The 18,593-nt window shown below is 43.6% G+C and overlaps 1 protein-coding gene across 7 annotated transcripts in view; it reads right to left on the minus strand.

The window, feature by feature from the left end:
* magi2a (membrane associated guanylate kinase, WW and PDZ domain containing 2a) overlaps nt 1-18,593 on the minus strand; it is a 200,797-nt gene that overhangs the window by 49,387 nt on the left and 132,817 nt on the right. For all 7 annotated transcript variants that reach the window (XM_034290052.1, XM_034290051.1, XM_034290050.1 and 4 more), the window contains exons 5-6: nt 16,041-16,269; nt 14,726-14,805 (exon numbers count right to left, since the gene is read on the minus strand). In XM_034290052.1, the coding sequence (XP_034145943.1) occupies nt 14,726-14,805; nt 16,041-16,269 (309 nt within the window). The remainder of the gene's footprint in view (nt 1-14,725; nt 14,806-16,040; nt 16,270-18,593) is intronic.

Here is an 18,593-nt window from a genome sequence, read left to right on the forward strand (position 1 = left end):
TGGCACTCATTTGTAGATTTTGTAGCTCAGTCGCCTACAGTTGTTTTGACTTCCGCTAACACAATCCTGTTCCCAAAACTTCTGCCAAAACGCGTGGAGGTTATGGTGGATCAACTGGCTTCATTAGCCAATAAGAAAGCTGGTGCAAGGCATTGGTTTAATCAGCTTAGTCAACCAGCAAATCATCTTCCACATATATCCCCCAAGGTACACCCAAGCAAATATCACTATTGTAACAATGTTGTGTGACGATGGAATGTACAATTCAGCTGTTGTTGTGGAAATTCTTGAACTGATGTATTCTTGGTCCTATGCATGTATGAATGAGTTACTAGTTAAAGTACTGAGTACCCATGTTTAGATAGGTAGAGGAGCGTGAGAGAGGGGTTCTAGTATTTGTCCTAGGGGGGCATCCTTGACCGGCACCAGTAGATTATAGGGTTAATCGTAAATCATGTTGTTTGTCCAGATGCTGTGAGTCTTCTCCTACAGTTGAAAAGGTTACCCATGTGGGGGAGGATAGCTTGCCACACCCCTTTTTCTATGTAATATATACAGATTGTGCATGTATTGAGTTAGAGACTCCTCAGACGATTATGTTTGTAAGCGGTTGACGCGTCTCTCTTATTTGCAAATTATATTAAAATAGTGCCTAGAGAATTTTGTCTCTGTTTCTTACTCAATTAAGAGTGTTGATCGATGGAATTACCATCACACTGTCAAAACACCGTACTGATTCTGGGCAGAACAAGGCATTTACATTATAACTTGTTCATTATTATAAAAAGGCTATCCTGTTTATTTTTCAAAGACTAAAATTGGTGTTTTAGGCCACCAGCTGGTTATTGGCTGGATTAGGCTACCCTGAATATTATGGACAAGTGTTGGTTTGCTTAACATTTGGAGGCATTCCAAACAGTATTATGTAGCCTGGGGAAGAAGTTAGTCTAAATGAGTCCTCTGCACTTCCTCACTCGGTTAGCAGACTGGGAGGTGACAGACACTGGATGTCATTCAAGTGGACAGCTGATCGAAGTTAATGGCTGTGATCGAGAGCTTCAGAAACGCAACATATTACGAGTGAATTGTGACTGACTGGCTGGCTGATCTACAAAAAAATAATGAGTCATTATTTATGATTTATGAGATGACTTGTAGATTTGCCACTATGACTTCAGCTTGTCATTCTCACTAAAACGTTGCCATGGCAAAGGGACTCTTGCGCATTCCTCGTGCAGCTTGACGTCGGTACAGCCAAGTAGACTCACTGTTAGGGAATAAAAGGGGTGGAGGGCAAGGCGACACACGCTTTGCTCGTCATCCTCGTGAATCCTTTTGGATGGGGGCGCTGCTTCATCCAGACATTTGGGGATTCCCCCAAGTTCATTTTGCCAATGAAATGAACCTTTTATGTTCACTTGACTTGATCAGAGGTGAAGCTCTGCCGGCTGCCATCTGTCCACAAGGCCCATACTGTAGTTACCATGGGTCCACTTTGAAAGTAGTCATCTAAAAGATAATTGATCAAAACAAAGGTTGAGCAAGTCCTAACCGATGGCCAAGTACATTTACATGAATTCATGTTTGACAGCAATTAGGACTATGTTTTACAGTCATATCACTAATGCTAATATTTAATACCACCACAAGGATTCAGCGTCTTAATATATACACACCTAAACACATCCACAAGCAAGCAGGTGTGAGAGTATGCACAAACACACACACGTAGAAAAACTCAAAGACAAGCCCAGGCGCACAGATCAACACACACGCAGTATTTATTTGGCCCAGGGGAACAGGCTTCATGAAGCACATACTGAATCATTCAATTGTCATCCCGGGCTCCATTGTCATATACATGCACACCAAAAATAACTACATAACGCATGCCTTCATGTGTCTCTCTGTCACACACACACACACACACACACACTAACAACTTTTCACTCTCTTGTTTACGTTCTCACCTGTAAGAAAACCGAGACGCACATGCAAGTCCGCACACACTCCATTCCGTACACAAACACACGCTAACACCCCCTCCGCCCCCCACCTCGCACTCAGTAGCACATTCTGCCATCGATGTGTGGGCGTGTAAGCGTGCTGTGAGCGGGTTGACAGCCCTGGGGAATGCCTCCCCTTCCACGGCCCGATCTTCACTCATTAAATATGAAGGAGGCTGTTCCGTGTTCTCACCTCCACTGAGCAGCACACACAGACACACAACGCCTACATCAAAGTCCTGCCGTGTACTTCCGGTGTGCGTTCCTCTGTTTAATAAAAATCCACTGAGTGAAAACGTCCACCAGCGCCTCAGAGCTAGACAGGCACTCAGGTTGACTACACATTCAACAGGACTTCCGAGAGGCAAACCCACATCACACCTCAGGTATCCCACACACACAAGCACATATAAAATACACAGACTACAGGTGCTGGTCATAAAATTTGAATATCATCAAAAAGTTGATTTATTTCAGTAATTCCATTCCAAAAGTGAAACTTGTATATTATATTCATTCATTAACCACAGACTGATATATTTCAAATGTTTATTTCTTTTAATTGTGATGATTATAATTGACAACTAATGAAAATTCAATATCTCAGAAAATTAGAATATTACTTAAGACCAATACAAAAAAATGATTTTTAGAAATGTTGGCCAACTGAAAAATATGAACATGAAAAGTATGAGCACTCAATACTTAGTTGGGGCTCATGAAAAGTATACAGCACTCAATACTTTTGCCTGAACTACTGCAGCAATGCGGTGTGGCATGGAGTCGATCAGTCTGTGGCACTGCTCAGGTGTTATGAGAGCCCAGGTTGCTCTGATAGTGGCCTTCAGCTATTCTGCATTGTTGGGTCTGGCGTATCGCATCTTCTTCTTCACAATACCCCATAGATTTTCTATAGGGTAAAGGTCAGGCGGGTTTGCTGGCCAATTAAGAACAGGGATACCATGGTCCTTAAACCAGGTACTGGTAGCTTTGGCACTGCGTGCAGGTGCCAAGTCCTGTTGGAAAATGAAATCTGCATCTCTATAAAGTTGGTCAGCAGCAGGAAGCATGAAGTGCTCTAAAACTTCCTGGTAGACGGCTGCGTTGACCTTGGACCTCAGAAAACACAGTGGACCAACAGCAGATGACATGGCACCCCAAATCATCACTGACTGTGGAAACTTTACACTGGACTTCAAGCAACGTGGATTCTGTGCCTCTCCTCTCTTCCTCCAGACTCTGGGACCTTGATTTCCAAAGGAAATGCTAAATGTACTTTCATCAGAGAACATAACTCAGCAGCAGTCCAGTCCTTTTTGTCTTTAGCCCAGACGAGACGCTTCTGATGCTGTGTCTTGTTCAAGTGTGGCTTGACACAAGGAATACGACAGCTGAAACCCATGTCTTGCATACGTCTGTGCGTGGTGGTTCTTGAAGCACTGACTCCAGCTGAAGTCCTCTTTGTGAATCTCCCCCACATTTTTGAATGGGTTTTGTTTCACAATCCTCTCCAGGGTGCGGTTATCCCTATTGCTTGTACACTTTTTTCTACCACATCTTTTCCTTCCCTTCGCCTCTCTATTAATATGCTTGGACACAGAGCTCTGTGAACAGCCAGCCTCTTTAGGAATGACCTTTTGTGTCTTGCCCTCCTTGTGCAAGGTGTCAATGGTTGTCTTTTAGACAGCTGTCAAGTCAGCAGTCTTCCCCATGATTGTGTTGCCTACAGAACTAGACTGAGAGACCATTTAAAGGCCTTTGCAGGTGTTTTGGGTTAATTAGCTGATTAGAGTGTGGCACCAGGTGTCTTCAATATTGTACCTTTTCACAATATTCAAATTTTCTGAGATACTGAATTTGGGTTTGTCATTAGTTGTCAGTTATAATCATCAAAATTAAATGAAATAAACACTTGAAATTTATCAGTCTGCGTGGAATGAATGAATATTATATACAAGTTTCACTTTTGGAATGGAATTACTGAAATAAATCAACTTTTTGGTGATATTCTAATTTTATGACCAGCACCTGTATATGCAAAAACTTGCCTAAATAAAGACATAGTAAAACAGTAAAATCAGTTGGGACATTTTGCTGGTCCTTGCAAAGACAAATTCTATTTTATGTTTAGGGATCAGGTCAAGGGTTAAGGATCTGTATAGAATTAGAATTAGGGGTTTAGGAGTGTATGTTAACTAGAATGTGATGGCCAAGACATGATGGCCCTCCCACTAACAAAATGATTGAAAAACGTCATTTATGAATAGTGTTGAGAAAGGGAGAGAGAGGGGCTCGAACAGTGAATCACAACACATGAAAAGAACATGATTAAATCAGCTCTTGAGTCCCTCGAAAGGCAAGGTGTAGGTGTGTAGGAACTGAGTGGATACATATGAGCACACACTACCGTCCAAAAGTTTGGGGTTGCATAGAAATGTCCTTGGTTTTTGAAAAAAAAAACTTTTTGTCCATTAAAATAACATTGAATTGAAACAGAGGAGATATTTGAGGAGAAAGTGATGAGATATTTTACTCTAGCTCCAAATTTGACTATATTTCTGACCAAACAGCAGTTATTTTGAATTAAATGCTTTATTGGCTCAGATGTGGCAAAATATAAAATGCTTTTTGCTGGATAAAATGTAGGTGGGATTTGAACTCATTCTGCAGCAGAAGCCACAAACCCTTCCAGTATAGCTGATTCAATAAAGAAATACAAGGAGCTCCATTCAGGAAAAAATTAGCATTGCTGGATCAAAACAATCAAATCAGAGTGGGAGATCAATCTCATTCAAACACTCTAACCAATAAAAAAAGTGTCCTTCTCGCTTCCACCACACAGAAACTGGCACACTTTGCATTCATGTTTTGCGTTGTGCGAACAAGCCCCTATCTATAACCCTGGCCTTCCCAACCAGGATAGACTGGCCTGGCAAATAGGGGATGACAGACAGAACTGGACGCACACTGAGATATAATAAGCAACTCATTCTAAAATCACTGACAAATTACCTGACATCCTACACTGGATACATAAAAAAAAAAGAAAGAAATCCTACCCCTGACCAAAACTTTAAAAGCATGACTCACCCCTACTTTTGCTGGGTACCAATTACATATATTTCAGACACTACACTGGGTTTAGGGTGAGGACATAGTTTTGGGAATCAGAGCTATGGTTAGGATTTTAGATTTAGGCTTAAAGCTTACAAACAGGACTATGTTTCAGAATACCGTGTTGAATGGGAATAACTTTTTTGTTCCTCACAATTATACAGATCAAAACTGTATGTGCTTGTGAGTATACGGGTGTCTGTGTGCGTGCGTGTTTGTGTGTGTTTGTGTGTGTGCGCGAGAGAGAGCTTACATGGGTGTGTTTGTGTGTGTCAGAGAAAGTGCACGTGTGTATGCACACTGTAGGTCTATATGTGAATAAGGGCAGGACTCCAGTAGGCACACAGCACTGGCAGCTCTAAGCACGGCCACAGAGCCTGTCAGGATTGGTTGTGTGGAAGAGATCAGGAACTGGGAGGGAGAAGCGCTCTGCCTGCAGCGCTGCAAGACAGAACAGCCACCAAGTACCTGGAACATGCAGTGGGACATGCAGTGGGGCAGTGGGACATGCAGTGGAACATGCAGTGGGGTTCACCAACATTCAATATAAATAGAACTTGTGGGAATATTAAATGTGTAGATTACTGTATAGAATGAAATAATGTCTACGATTTCTAAGATCCTTTTAAATCCTTTTATTTTTATCCTTAATAGTTTACATTTATAATATTTTAGATTTTTAAGCAAACATGGGGTTGCCAGAAATTCAGTCTAAAAAACTGCTGTCCCTGCTTGAATTTTCAATACCGCTGCTTTGGAGCCAACACATAAGAGGAAAGGGGCAAGCTGAGGTAACATGAATCCTGTTCTTTGTAACAGTATTGGTATAAAGCAAACATTGGTGTTAAAATAAAATTAAAATATCCACAATTTAAGGAAACGTTAACGTGAGCAGGACACCAAGTTTCCTGATCCATCCTGTTCTCTGTCCTTCTCTCTCTTTCTTGCCATTTCCTCTCCCAGCTCTTCCTTTTTGAAGAGCGCAAAAGGGAAAATACTTTAATATGCACTTGAACAGAGGGGACTTTTTGAAGTAAAGTTTCATGCTCTCATGCTCATACATTTTTCATCCACCCTTTCTAATTCAGTCAGTGAAGCGGCGCCGGATGGGAACCTTTTTCCTCTTCTTGAAGAGGAGCAGCTGGCTAAAGTGAAACCAGTTCACCTGCTGGTCAAGCGGCGTGTTTTTTTTATCCCTTTTCTTTTTATGCATGTTGATATGTATTTTAAGCCTGATATACACCGATCAGCCATAACATTATGACCACCTGCCTGATATCCTGTAGCTCCCCCTTTTGCTGCCTAAACAGCCTGACCCGTCGAGGCATAGACTCCACTAGGCCTCTGAAAGTGTGCTTTGGTGTCTGGCACCAAGACGATAGCAGCAGATCCTTTAAGTACTGTAAGTTGTGACTTGTTTGTCCAGCAGAACCCACAGATGCTCGATTGGATTGAGATCTGGGGAAGTTGGAGGCCAAGTCAACACCTTGAACTCGTTTTTGTGTTCTTCAAACCATTCCTGAACCATTTTTGCTTTGTGGCAGGGCGCATTATCCTGCTGAAAGAGACCAATGCCATCAGGGAATACAATTGACATGAAAGGGTGCACATGGTCTGCAACAATATTCAGGTAGGAGGTACAGTATGTGTCAAAGTAACATCCACATGAAAGGCAACAGAACATTGCCCAAAGCATCACACTGCCTTCCCATAGTGCATCCTGGTGCCATGTGTTCTCCAGGTAAGCAATGCACAGGCACTTGGCCATCCACGTGATGTAAAAGAAAATGTGATTCCTCAGACCAGGCCACCTTTTTCCATTGCTCCGTGATCCAGTTTTGATGCTCACGTGCCCATTGTAGGCGCTTTCGGCAGTGGACAGGGGTCAGCATGGGCACCCTGACTGGTCTGTGGCTACTCAGCCCACATGCATCAGTGAGCCTTGGCCGACCATGACCCTGTCGCGGTCACTGCTTTTCCTTCCTTGGACCACTTTTGATAGGTACTGACCACTGCAGACCGGGAACACCACACAAGGGACGCAGTTTTGGAGATGCTCTGACCCAGTCTTCTAGCCATCACAATTTGGCCCCTGTTAAATTGGCTCCATATACTTACACTTGCCCATTTTTCCTGCTTCTAACACATCAACTTTGAGGACAGAATGTTAATTTGCTGCCTAATATTTCCCACCCACTGACAGGTGTCATGATAACGAGATTATCAGTGCTATTCCCTTCACCTGTCAGTGGTCATAATGTTATGGCTGATCGGTGTACAAGTCTTAATGTATTTGGAATACTTGAATTCAAGTATTTAAATGAATTCACGTGTATTTTTATTTATGTGTATTTTTCCGGATCTGTATTTAAATGAATTCACATGTGTATTTGACTGTGTAGATATGAGGTTCTGTCATAAGTCTTAGGGTTCTGCATCTTCATTTGAAGTGTTTCCACAAGCAGACTCCACAGGTCTGACCCCTACAATTCTCAGTAATTTCCTCAACAACGTCACTCTCCTCCAGAGAGCTATCACGGTGTTGGGAACAATCTGAGTAGAGAGCCATTGAGAAGGGAGCAAAAAAACGAAGGAGACAATTGGAATTGTCATGGTGATAGCGCCACCGTCATGCTGTGAGAGGGGTTACTCTGGGGACACTAGTGTACAGAATGGGTAGCAGACAGAGGCTGTTGTGTAGGAGTCTCTTGGTTTTGTTCCCTTTTCTTCATGGGGTGGACTGGCAGATGTAAGAGGAAAACTCTATTTACCGCCTGCATGACACCTCTAAAACCAGAGGCATCGTCTGTATGCATACCTGACTGATAGCAGCTCTGGGCTAGCTGAGTCACAACAGAACAAAGCAGTGTCTCTCTTGAAGAGAATCAAACAGCCCCCCAAAAACAAATTGGAAGGACCTTAGGTGACCCTACTTCTCAGCTGGTCTGTATCCAGCACCTCCTTAAATCACCTGCTCCCTACTGAGGGGAGACAGTTTCCATGGTAACCTGGGGAGGAGGAAGTGAGCAGCGTCATTGTGGGTGAGCCGAGGGGGCTGCCTGACCACTGCGAGCCATTTGGACAGTTGCTGTCCAAGACACATCTTGACCGCCGTATTTGACCCATGACCACTAACTGTCCTCACTAATCACTAAGTAACATAGACCCTGCAAATGAGCACACAGTCAATTTCAGTTGAAGAAAGGAAATTCAACCTATCAATTAAGTTGTAGGTTCCAGGTGGTCGTTTTGAAATGTACCAAGGACATGGAAGCAAAAACTAACATGATCTTGCAGCAATTTTTCCAGACAGAGGAATGAAAAATATCAGACCTGACCTACCAATCAAAAAATATGTATTCCCATTGTGTGTTAGTCTTATTGTGGTTCACAATCAACAGTTCAAACAAGTGGAAAAACAAAAAAGAATCTTAAGTTCTTGGGGAAGCTGAGGGAGTTGAGTTTGTCAGAAGCAATGATGTTCAGAGGCTTCTAAGCCCAGCTGACTTCCCTTTACAACATGGGCAAACAAATCTCCAACCACCGGTAGAGGAGTGCAGGATATTTACTCAGGTAGAACGGACGATTACATAAGTTCATGTTGCTGTATGGAAGGAACTAGTGGAGCTGGTGAGGGTAGAGCAGAGAGAGGAGAAGTTTAAGGGCCTGGAGCGTTAGGAGAGGAAAGCTTGGATGGTTAAGGATGATTAGCCTTTGAGTGTGTCTGGAGTGGACCAGAGCGTGACTGGACTACTGAAGGAATCACACGGCCGGGAAAGAGACATCCAGCTTCATGTTCACTCATGCACATAAACAAATACTCTTGAATTCAATATACAATGCTCATAAGCTCACACAGTATCTCATTCTCCCCATTGTGATTGGTTATAGAATTCAATTATACATTTATTAAATAAGTATTTTGCCATCAATCTACAACCCCGTTTCCAAAAAAGTGTTAGGGTTTTATTTGCGTAAAAAGCAAATAAAAACAGAATGCAATGATGTGCATAATTGAAAATAGTACAAAGACAACATATCAAATGTTGAAACTGAGAAATGTTATAGTTTTTGAATTTGATGCCAGCAACACGTTTCAAAGAAGGTGAATCACCTCTTCTTTTAACAACACTGTAAGCGTTTTGGAACTGAGGAGATCAACTGATGTATTTTAGAAAGTGAAATGTATTCCCATTCTTGTTTGATACAGGATTTCAGCTGTTTAACAGTTCGGGTCTCCTTTCTCACATTTATTATTTCATAATGCACCAAATGTTTTCAGTGGGCGACAGGTCTGGACTGCAGGCAGACCAGTTTAGCACCCAGACTCATTTACAACAGAGCCATGTTGTTGTGATATGTGCAGAATGTGGTTTGGCATTGTCTTGCTGAAATAAGCAAGGCCTATCCTGAAAAAGACGTTGTCTGGATGGCAGCATACTGTATGTTGCTCCAAAACCCATATATATTGTTCAGTATTAATGGTGCCTTCACAGAAGTGCAAGTCAACCATGCCATGTGCACTACTGCACCCCCATACCATCACGGATGCTGGCATTCAACTGTGCACTGAAAACATGCCGGATGGTCCCTCTCCTCTTTTGCCCAGAGGATGTGGCGTCCATGATTCCCAAAAATATTCTAAAATTTTGATTAGTCAGACCACAGGACAGTTCTACACTTTGCCTCAGTCCATCTAAAATGTGCTTGGACCCAAAGAAGGCACTGGCATTTGTGGATGTTGTTTATGTATGTTTTTTTCTTTGCATATTAGAGTATTAACTTGCATTTGTGGATGCTGCGACATACTGTGTTCACAGACAATGTTCAGAATAGTATCTGTTTTAATACAGTGCTGCCTGAGGGTCCAAAGATCACAGCCATCCAATATTGATTTTCACCCTTGTCGCTTACATACAGAGATGACTCCAGATTCTCTGAATCTCTTAATTATATTGTGCACCGTAGATGATGAGATCCCCAAACTCTTTGCATTTCTATGTTATGATACGTAATTCTTGAATTGTGGCACTATTTGCTCACACAGACTTTCATAGAGTGGTGAACCTCTCCCCATCCTCACTTCTGACAGACCCATCTTCTCTGGAATTATCTTTTTATAACCAATAATTTTATTGAACTCTTGCCAATTGACCTAATTAGCTGGGATATTCCATCAGGTTTAGTTTTTTAGCATTACACAACATTTCCAGTCTTTCGGTGCATCCGTCCCAGGTCTTTTCAAATGTGTTGCAGGCATCAAATTCCAAGTCAGCATGTATTTTCCAACATCTGGTATGTTGTACTTGATACTATTTATTATTAAATATAGGGTTTAAATGATTTGCACATCATTGCATTCGGTTTTTCTTTACATTTTATACAGTCTCCCAACTCTTTTGGAAAAGGGGTTGTACATAAAATACCCTATAACAACAAAGGATTTTTTTTTTTTTAAATGTGTTCCAATTCTTAAAACAAAATGCAAAATATCTCAAGTATTCAGACCTCAACACTCCAAAACGAGCTCCGATGCACCCTGTGTCCTTTGACCAATGTGGAGATGCCGCTTGATGGGGGTCAACCAATGGCAATTTCATAGATTGACATACACCCGTCTATATAAATTCCCAGTGCGTGTCAGAGTATAAACCAAGCCATGAAGCCCAAGGAACTCTGTCTGTTGAGGCATAGATCTGGCTAAAGAACTGAAAGCCCCTTTAGCACGGTGGGCTCCATCACTCTGACACATCCTAGAGCCTGCCATATGGCCAAACAAATTCAACCTAAAAGAAGGGCCTTGATCAAAGAGGTGAAGAACCCCACTTTAACAGAGAAAAGAACCCGAAAGCCGCTCTAACTCTGTCAGAAGGACAATATGTGCAGGACTCCATCAATCAAACCATTATGGTAAAGCAGCTAGATTGACGTGACTCGCTAGTGAAAGGCAAACAACGCGCCACCTGAACGACTCTGAGGGTACAAGAAAAATATTCTCAAATCTGACTATTACGTTTTATTTAAATCCGACTACTAACCCAAATCCGACTAGAGCCAAGAACTATGTCTGGCAAATACCAGGTACCACTCATCACCTGTCTAATACCAATCCTAAGGGGAGGCCTGGTGCTGGGAGTATCATGCTATGGGGATGCTTCTCAGTGGCAAGGACTGGGAGAGTGGTCAGGATCCAGGGAAATCAAAGCCTGTATTTGAACCCGATTGAACCAATGTTCCTCAACTAATCTGACAGAGCTTGAGAGGATCTACAAGGAAGAATGGAAAATCATCCCTAATCCACATGTGTAAAGCTGATAGAGGCATATCCAAGAAGACTTGAAGCTGTGATCACTGACAAAGTACTGAATAAGAGGCCTGAATCCTTAACTACTATACATTAGATATTCCATTTTCTTCAATGAATTGGCACACATTTCTAATAAGTTTTTGCTTTGTCATTGTGGGATATTGCGTGTAGATTAACGGCTATAAGTTGTTGTTTATAACAACAAAAATGTGGAAAAATTCAAGGCGTCTGAATACCTACGAAGGCATTATATATCACACACAAGGTCAATAACACACACGAACCACACACACCATACTCCCCTCCTCATCATTAGTTGTCAGGTTTGGTCTAGATGAGGATGTTTTGAAAGTACACCATCAATCATCAGCCAGACAAGACCATCCCTCCCTCCCCTGCTGGAGACACAAGGTGAGGGAGGGCACAGTGCCTTTACTCAACTACTAACACACACACACACACACGCATTTACTCTTTCTATCTTTGTGGGGAGCTGAATCCTAGAAATATGTGCCCCGATCCCAAACCTCACACGGATACTTCACACGTTGAGCTAGATGATACGCACGCAACCGACTGCTGAGAGGCGTGAAGTGTGAGGTCAGTGTCAAACCCCTTCCCAAAACCCCACCGAACCTGACGTACCAATGAGCACGTGAGTGTAACAGGAAGAAAACCGTCTCCAGAAATAAGCCCCGCCCCTGTGCCATAGCCTTGGTTCTGCCGGGAAGAGAAGAGGGGAGCACAAGCCAGAGCAAACCAGGGAGAAACAATGATCAATTTGCCCCAGGCCTGCTTCGCTTTACATGACTAGAATGTAATTACAACGTCCTGGCCTCTCCTTCCATCCTTCCATCTCTCCCGTTGCGTCTCTCGCTCTCAGCCTCTCCACACAGGAGGAACACAAAGCAGCAATTTAAAACCTTCAACCTTCAAATCTCTTCCAATACCATCAAAGCTCAGATATCTATCAGTCACATCAGTCATTTTGAGCCAGTGTTTCATTAGTACTCAGGGTCTGCTGTAAAGAACGTGTGCCGACGAGCAGCAGCTTTTTAGGACAAACTTGTCTTCTGAATGATGAAATGCGTTGAAATAGTGACGACAGACAAGCTGGTTGGGTTGCATTAGTACTTGTTTCTTTTCTACGTATTAGCGGGATTCTCCTGCCTTCTGTATCCATAGCCAGGACCAGCCATTCAGTATGTACAACAGGAGAGACAGACAGCTCACGAGAAACTGGAGCCGGTTCTTTCTCCTCATCCAGCAAATATTTGGTAAAACTACAAAACAAGCTGACTTTGAGGGGGAAGGAGTGAGAGAACTAAAACCAACTGAAGGCTTTGATACGAAGCCTGTCCTATTTTCTTCTTTCCCTCAAGTCCAAACACAAAAGAGGACAGCAGAAAGAAATGGGAGAAGGACAGATAAGGAACGAGTGAGGGGAAAAGAGATACAGACAGAGACAGGGAGAAAGACAGGGAGACAGGAAGAGATAAAGAGAGATGTTATGTAAGTCATCGAGCATCTGATAAGGAGATCTCTCTGAACTGGGGAATTCAGCTGACACCCGCCCTGACACACACAACCACACAAACTCTCATACAGGAGACATATGCCGGAATAATTGACAGATCTACCATGCATAAATTGTTTATGATTCTGTATGACTGCCAGAACTTTTCTTTGCTTTGGTGTGTGTTTCATGCTCGGGGCTTCAGGTCGTCCAGTTTGTGTTGGGCCTCTCCTCCCGCTCCTTTGTTATTCAGAGATAGTGCTAAAAGCTGATCACAGTATGTAAATGCAGATCGCTGTGTGGACCCACACACACACACACACACACACTTCAACACTAATCAATACAGCAATATACAGCACCAGCACGTCTCTCTTTCACTCAGCTCCCAGTGGTCTGCTCCATTGCTGCCCAGCTGTCAGCTAGCAAGACAGGACTAGATCTTCACTCAAGTCTCCCTGATTACAGCTTCTCCGTGCCCTGCAGGGGAACCCATGGACCGTCCAGCCTCTGCAGCTAGACAGCTGTCTTAGGCTCCATTATAACCATTAGTCATCTCTCTCACAGGGGGGCAAAGATAAGTGGTTGATCGGTAAAACGGCACTAATACTACATCTCCTTCCCATGCATGCTATCTCAGCATGGAATGACTGCAGAGAGTGAATTGGATGTACCCAGATCAACTGGATCAAGATATATTGGATTCTCAATTCATCACTCAGTTTTCCCGTTCATCTTCCAAAGTGATCACTGATTTTCTTATTTTCTGTCTTTGATGGCCTTCGTGCGAGCGCCTGCGTGCGTTTGCTTGTTGCGTCTGTAACTGTATTATATAGACGGAGGGCTGGTCAGGCCGGCGTGGCAGGTGTGTCTGTGAGAAAATATGTGGCTGTCTGATTAAGTGTTCATCAGACAGACATGATTGTCTTAGCCGGGCTCAGCCACGATGATTCGCTCCACGATCGAGTGGCCGCCTCTCCCCTGGCCGACGGTCCGTGTGTCTGATATGAGTTCCACTCCCCCCAGACGGACAAGGCTGGAACCATCCCGTTTATTACGCAACACATATATCTTACCGAGGCCTGGACAGAAAGGGAAGACTGATAGGGAAAAGAACAGAGATAGAGGGAGAAAGGAGGGAGGGAGTGAGGGAGGAGGGGGTTGAAACAGAGATGGGTGAAGCTGAGAAATGGGGGAAGCTTAGACTGAAAACTTGATGTGTAAGCGGGAGGGGTCATAGAACTTATAAGAACAGTGAGAGAGAAGAGAAAGAGAGGACAAAATCCTTTTGCCAAACAAAGAAAAACGAGAGAGAGATTATTCACCTAGAACGATGCGAGACACGGGCAGTCATCCATTCACCCTACCCGTCATCCATTCATCCTGCCCCTGTCATCGGCTGTTCTATATCTCTTCTGAAACACCGTAGTACTGCCTTCTCCTTGGTTCCTCACCCTCTCTAGACACTATCATCCATCACCTCACCAAGACCAGGAAGTAAACCCTGGGTCACAAGTGTCATACAATGACTTATCCTAAAGCAGGCCCCAACAAGAACCACTGTCCTCAGTGTCAAAAAGACCACAGTATAATGATATACAGTAGCATCTATATGTTAACGGCGATTCTTTTTAAAAAGCAAAACATTTAAGATATTTCAAACTGCCATCAAAGGAAGAAAAGATACTAATAACCTGGAACTGAAAATGGATTCTAAGCTCAATATGGGAGAGAGTGACTCTTTAAAGGAGAGAGAGAGAAAGAAAGGGAGATGAAACTCACCGTCCTCTTTGCATTCTTCTGGTGGCTTTGCCTTTTTCGCAAGCCGTGGATCCAGCCAAGAAGTCGTTTTGGTGTTGTGGCTTGAAGAGAGAGGAGAAACACTGTCAATATGGGAGGGAGATTCTCAATTCACATCAGAAGAGACATCCCTCTGAACGGGCTGGCCAACAGAAAATAAGCTTTAGGTTAACAAAATGGCAATCGATACTTTTAATTTGCTCACTGTTTCTCATTAGAGCGAGGAGGGAGGACGTGTGAGCGATGGAGCTAAACAGCTGTGGACTTGGCAGAATGAGCCCTGCAGGCGGTAAAACTGGACTGTGATCAGATGAGTGCCGTGCCAAGAAAACTTCAATGGATCTCTTTAGCTAATCTGAGGACACAATGCCCTCCCTTGAAGATGATGACAGGACAGGAGGGAGGGAGGGAGGAGGCTGGGTTAAGGAGACGGCGTGCTCAGGACAAACGGCCGACATTTCTTCCACCCAATTTGCCCTTGGGATGGTGCAACCGAGAGAACCGCCTTAAAATGTGTGTGAAATCTCAGATTCCCCTCAAACTTTGTTTTTCCTCCTTTAAATGTATTTCGATTGTTTCCCACTCTCCCCCTTTCCACACAATTGCTCTCTTTCATTTCACTTTCCCTCTCTCTCTTTCTGTCCCGCACTCTCCCTCCTCCTCTCGCACTCATCCTCTACCTCCCTCTCACTTTCTATCTCGGTCCACCTTCTCTCTGCCTCTCTTTCTAGGGTAAAGCAAATGTATCTAATCTGGAGACAAATCTAAAGGAGTGGCAGAGTTGGCATCCAATTGCTTCTTGGCATCGCACCCAAAATGTGACGCCACATATTTAGCTGCAAAATGCGCCAGCACAAAATTATAGCAGAATGACATACAGGTGACCCATTTTAGTTTGCAGGGACAGAATGAACAGGCCCGTGGAGGACGAATAGGCTTCACTTCATGGCAGTAGAAGGCTTGTACTACTGGCACCAGGTTTGATTATTAATCACAAAAGACAACTCACCTCCACCTACAGTTATATTACAGCAGTAATGATTTTAACAGGCCTAATGAATTACACCTAGAAGTAAAATGGGTGTACTGACAAACAGCATGAATTATAACATGGGAGCATGTGTAATCTTGGGAATGTGTGTGATACAATTCATGGTCAGGTTCTGTGGTTTGAATTTCATTAACAGGCAACTATAACTACCTAGCTGAGGTTGGCTGTGTGTGTGTGTGTGTGTGTGTGTGTGTGTGTGGGGGGGGGGGGGGTAATGTGCAATTGCACTCCATTGGTGACACCTACTCAATAAAGTACACCTCTCCCTTCTCTGTGTAGGCCATCTCCCAGTTGTCTGGCAGTGGGCCCAGCTCGCTCTCATTCTCATCGGGCTTGGCCATCTCACCCCCCTCCTCCTTGGGAACCTCGTTGTTGGGGGTGGTAGAGAAGGCAAGGGTCTCTGTTGGGGGACATGTCTGGGGGGGCACCTCCCCCGAGGAGACGTCTGTGCTCTTGTCCTCATGTTCACTGGACTCTGAGGATGAGAAATGAAGAGAACGATGGATGAGCCTGAACCGACATTATTAATGAAGGAGCGAGGAGCGAGCGAAGGGGAGACTTTAGGAAGGAATGGGAGATGGGAGTAGGGAAAGGGAGAGAGGTATAGGGAAGAGAGGGGAAGGAAGGAGAGAGAGGAGGGGTAAGGGGATGGAGGAGAGAAAAGAGACAGAATGAAGAGAGAGATGAGGAAGGAGATAAGGCAGCAGGGAGAGGGGAGGAGCGAAGGAGGACAGTGTGATGAAGTGCCAAGGGAAAGGAGATGGAACAGGATAAGGAAAAGGACAGGGGGAGAGGAATTGAAATAGGGAGAAGGGGGGTAGCAATGACACAGAGACAGGCAGAAAGAGATGGATATAGAACAACACCAGGTAGAAAGAAAGTGAGAGTAATTGAAAGAGAGAGTGAAATAGACCGAGAGAGTGTGAGGCGGAGGAGATAGAGACAGACAGAGACAGAGGAGCTGGCTGATGTGTCCTAGTTTGAGTTGTGTTGGTCGGATCGGCTGTCCCACAGCAGTAGGCAGGGGGAGAGAGAGTTAATCTATGAAAAAGAGGTATGGTTATCTGGTAACATCACACACTGCCTGCTCTATCGATTCCCTCCCTCTACAACATGTCGGTACACTGTCCATATATTCAGTAACAGAAAACTCCAACAGAGGACTGCTGCTCCAGGCAAAATACTCAATATCGATGCTTCCTTAGCTTTGTTCACAGAACCAAATGAATACAGCTGGAGAGCTGCTGTAAAGAAGGATGGCAACATGACCCTACTATCGTGCATGGAAGGATGGCAACATGATCCGACTATCCTGTATGGAAGGATGGCAACATGATCCGACTATCCTGTATGGAAGGATGGCAACATGATCCTACTATGCTTTATGGAAGGATGGCAACATGATCCTACTATCGTGTATGTAAGGATGGCAACATGATCCTACTATTCTGTATGGAAGGATGGCAACATGATCCGACTATCCTGTATGGAAGGATGGCAACATGATCCTACTATCCTGTATGGAAGGATGGCAACATGATCCGACTATCCTGTATGGAAGGATGGCAACATGATCCTACTATCGTGTATGTAAGGATGGCAACATGATCCTACTATTCTGTATGGAAGGATGGCAACATGATCCGACTATCCTGTATGGAAGGATGGCAACATGATCCTACTATCGTGTATGTAAGGATGGCAACATGATCCTACTATTCTGTATGGAAGGATGGCAACATGATCCGACTATCCTGTATGGAAGGATGGCAACATGATCCTACTATCCTGTATGGAAGGATGGCAACATGATCCTACTATCCAGAATGGAAGGATGGCAACATGATCCTACTATCCTGTATGTAAGGATGGCAACATGATCCTACTATCCTGTATGGAAGGATGGCAACATGATCCTATTATCCTGTATGGAAGGATGGCAACATGATCCTACTATTCTGTGCTATAGCTCAAGGCTAGGTATTTGGTTTATCCGACCAGAGCCTTAACACATGTTGACCAATAACAATGGATTAATATATAATATATAGCCCTTTTCAAAGGGTTTCAAAATGTTCTACATAGTAAGAGTGAACCTCAACCGTTTTATTAACAAATGTCGCATCAACATTATAATTTTTTCTCAGGTCTTACATAAAGTTAGACATCCAGCATCTTGGCTTCTAGTTAAGAGTAATGACTTTAATGTGGCTTGCATTGATCCAAGAAATCTGCTTAGTAGAAACCCACGCCTGATTTGATCACAACCCCCAGGCGAAGCTTCTCCATGTCAGGGCAGGGGGGATTGGGTACGGGCTGATCACTGCCCGAGGTGATGTGACGTAGACTAATTCTACCATGATCTAATAACCGAGAGATGGGATACAGTGGAAGTCATTTCTGAACAGTATGAACCAATCCATGTGCTTCAAGTTCTGTTTCAGTAAACCACTATATAAACCACTATATTTAGACCACCCGCGCAGCTCTCAAACGGGGTGAGATCAGTGAAAGGAGAGCAGATCTCCCTTCCATATCTATTCATTCGTCTTTTGCTAAGATATCAACTGATCATTTCAACAGAACAGTGTTTGCAGTTGCTAAGCTATGGGCCTAACCAGTACACAATAGACTGTTGCTATGTTGTCAGATTTTTTTCTTTATTGCCCTTTCAACCGCTGTGGCCGTGATCCTGCTTTCATGGTAAGGGCCTAACGGTCAGTAGGATTGAATCACAACATATCTAATGGTCAGTAACACAAATGGAAAGCAACCCAGCTACACAAAATACTAATATTG

This window comes from Esox lucius, chromosome 23, assembly GCF_011004845.1.
Source record: "Esox lucius isolate fEsoLuc1 chromosome 23, fEsoLuc1.pri, whole genome shotgun sequence".
Classification (NCBI taxonomy): domain Eukaryota; kingdom Metazoa; phylum Chordata; class Actinopteri; order Esociformes; family Esocidae; genus Esox; species Esox lucius.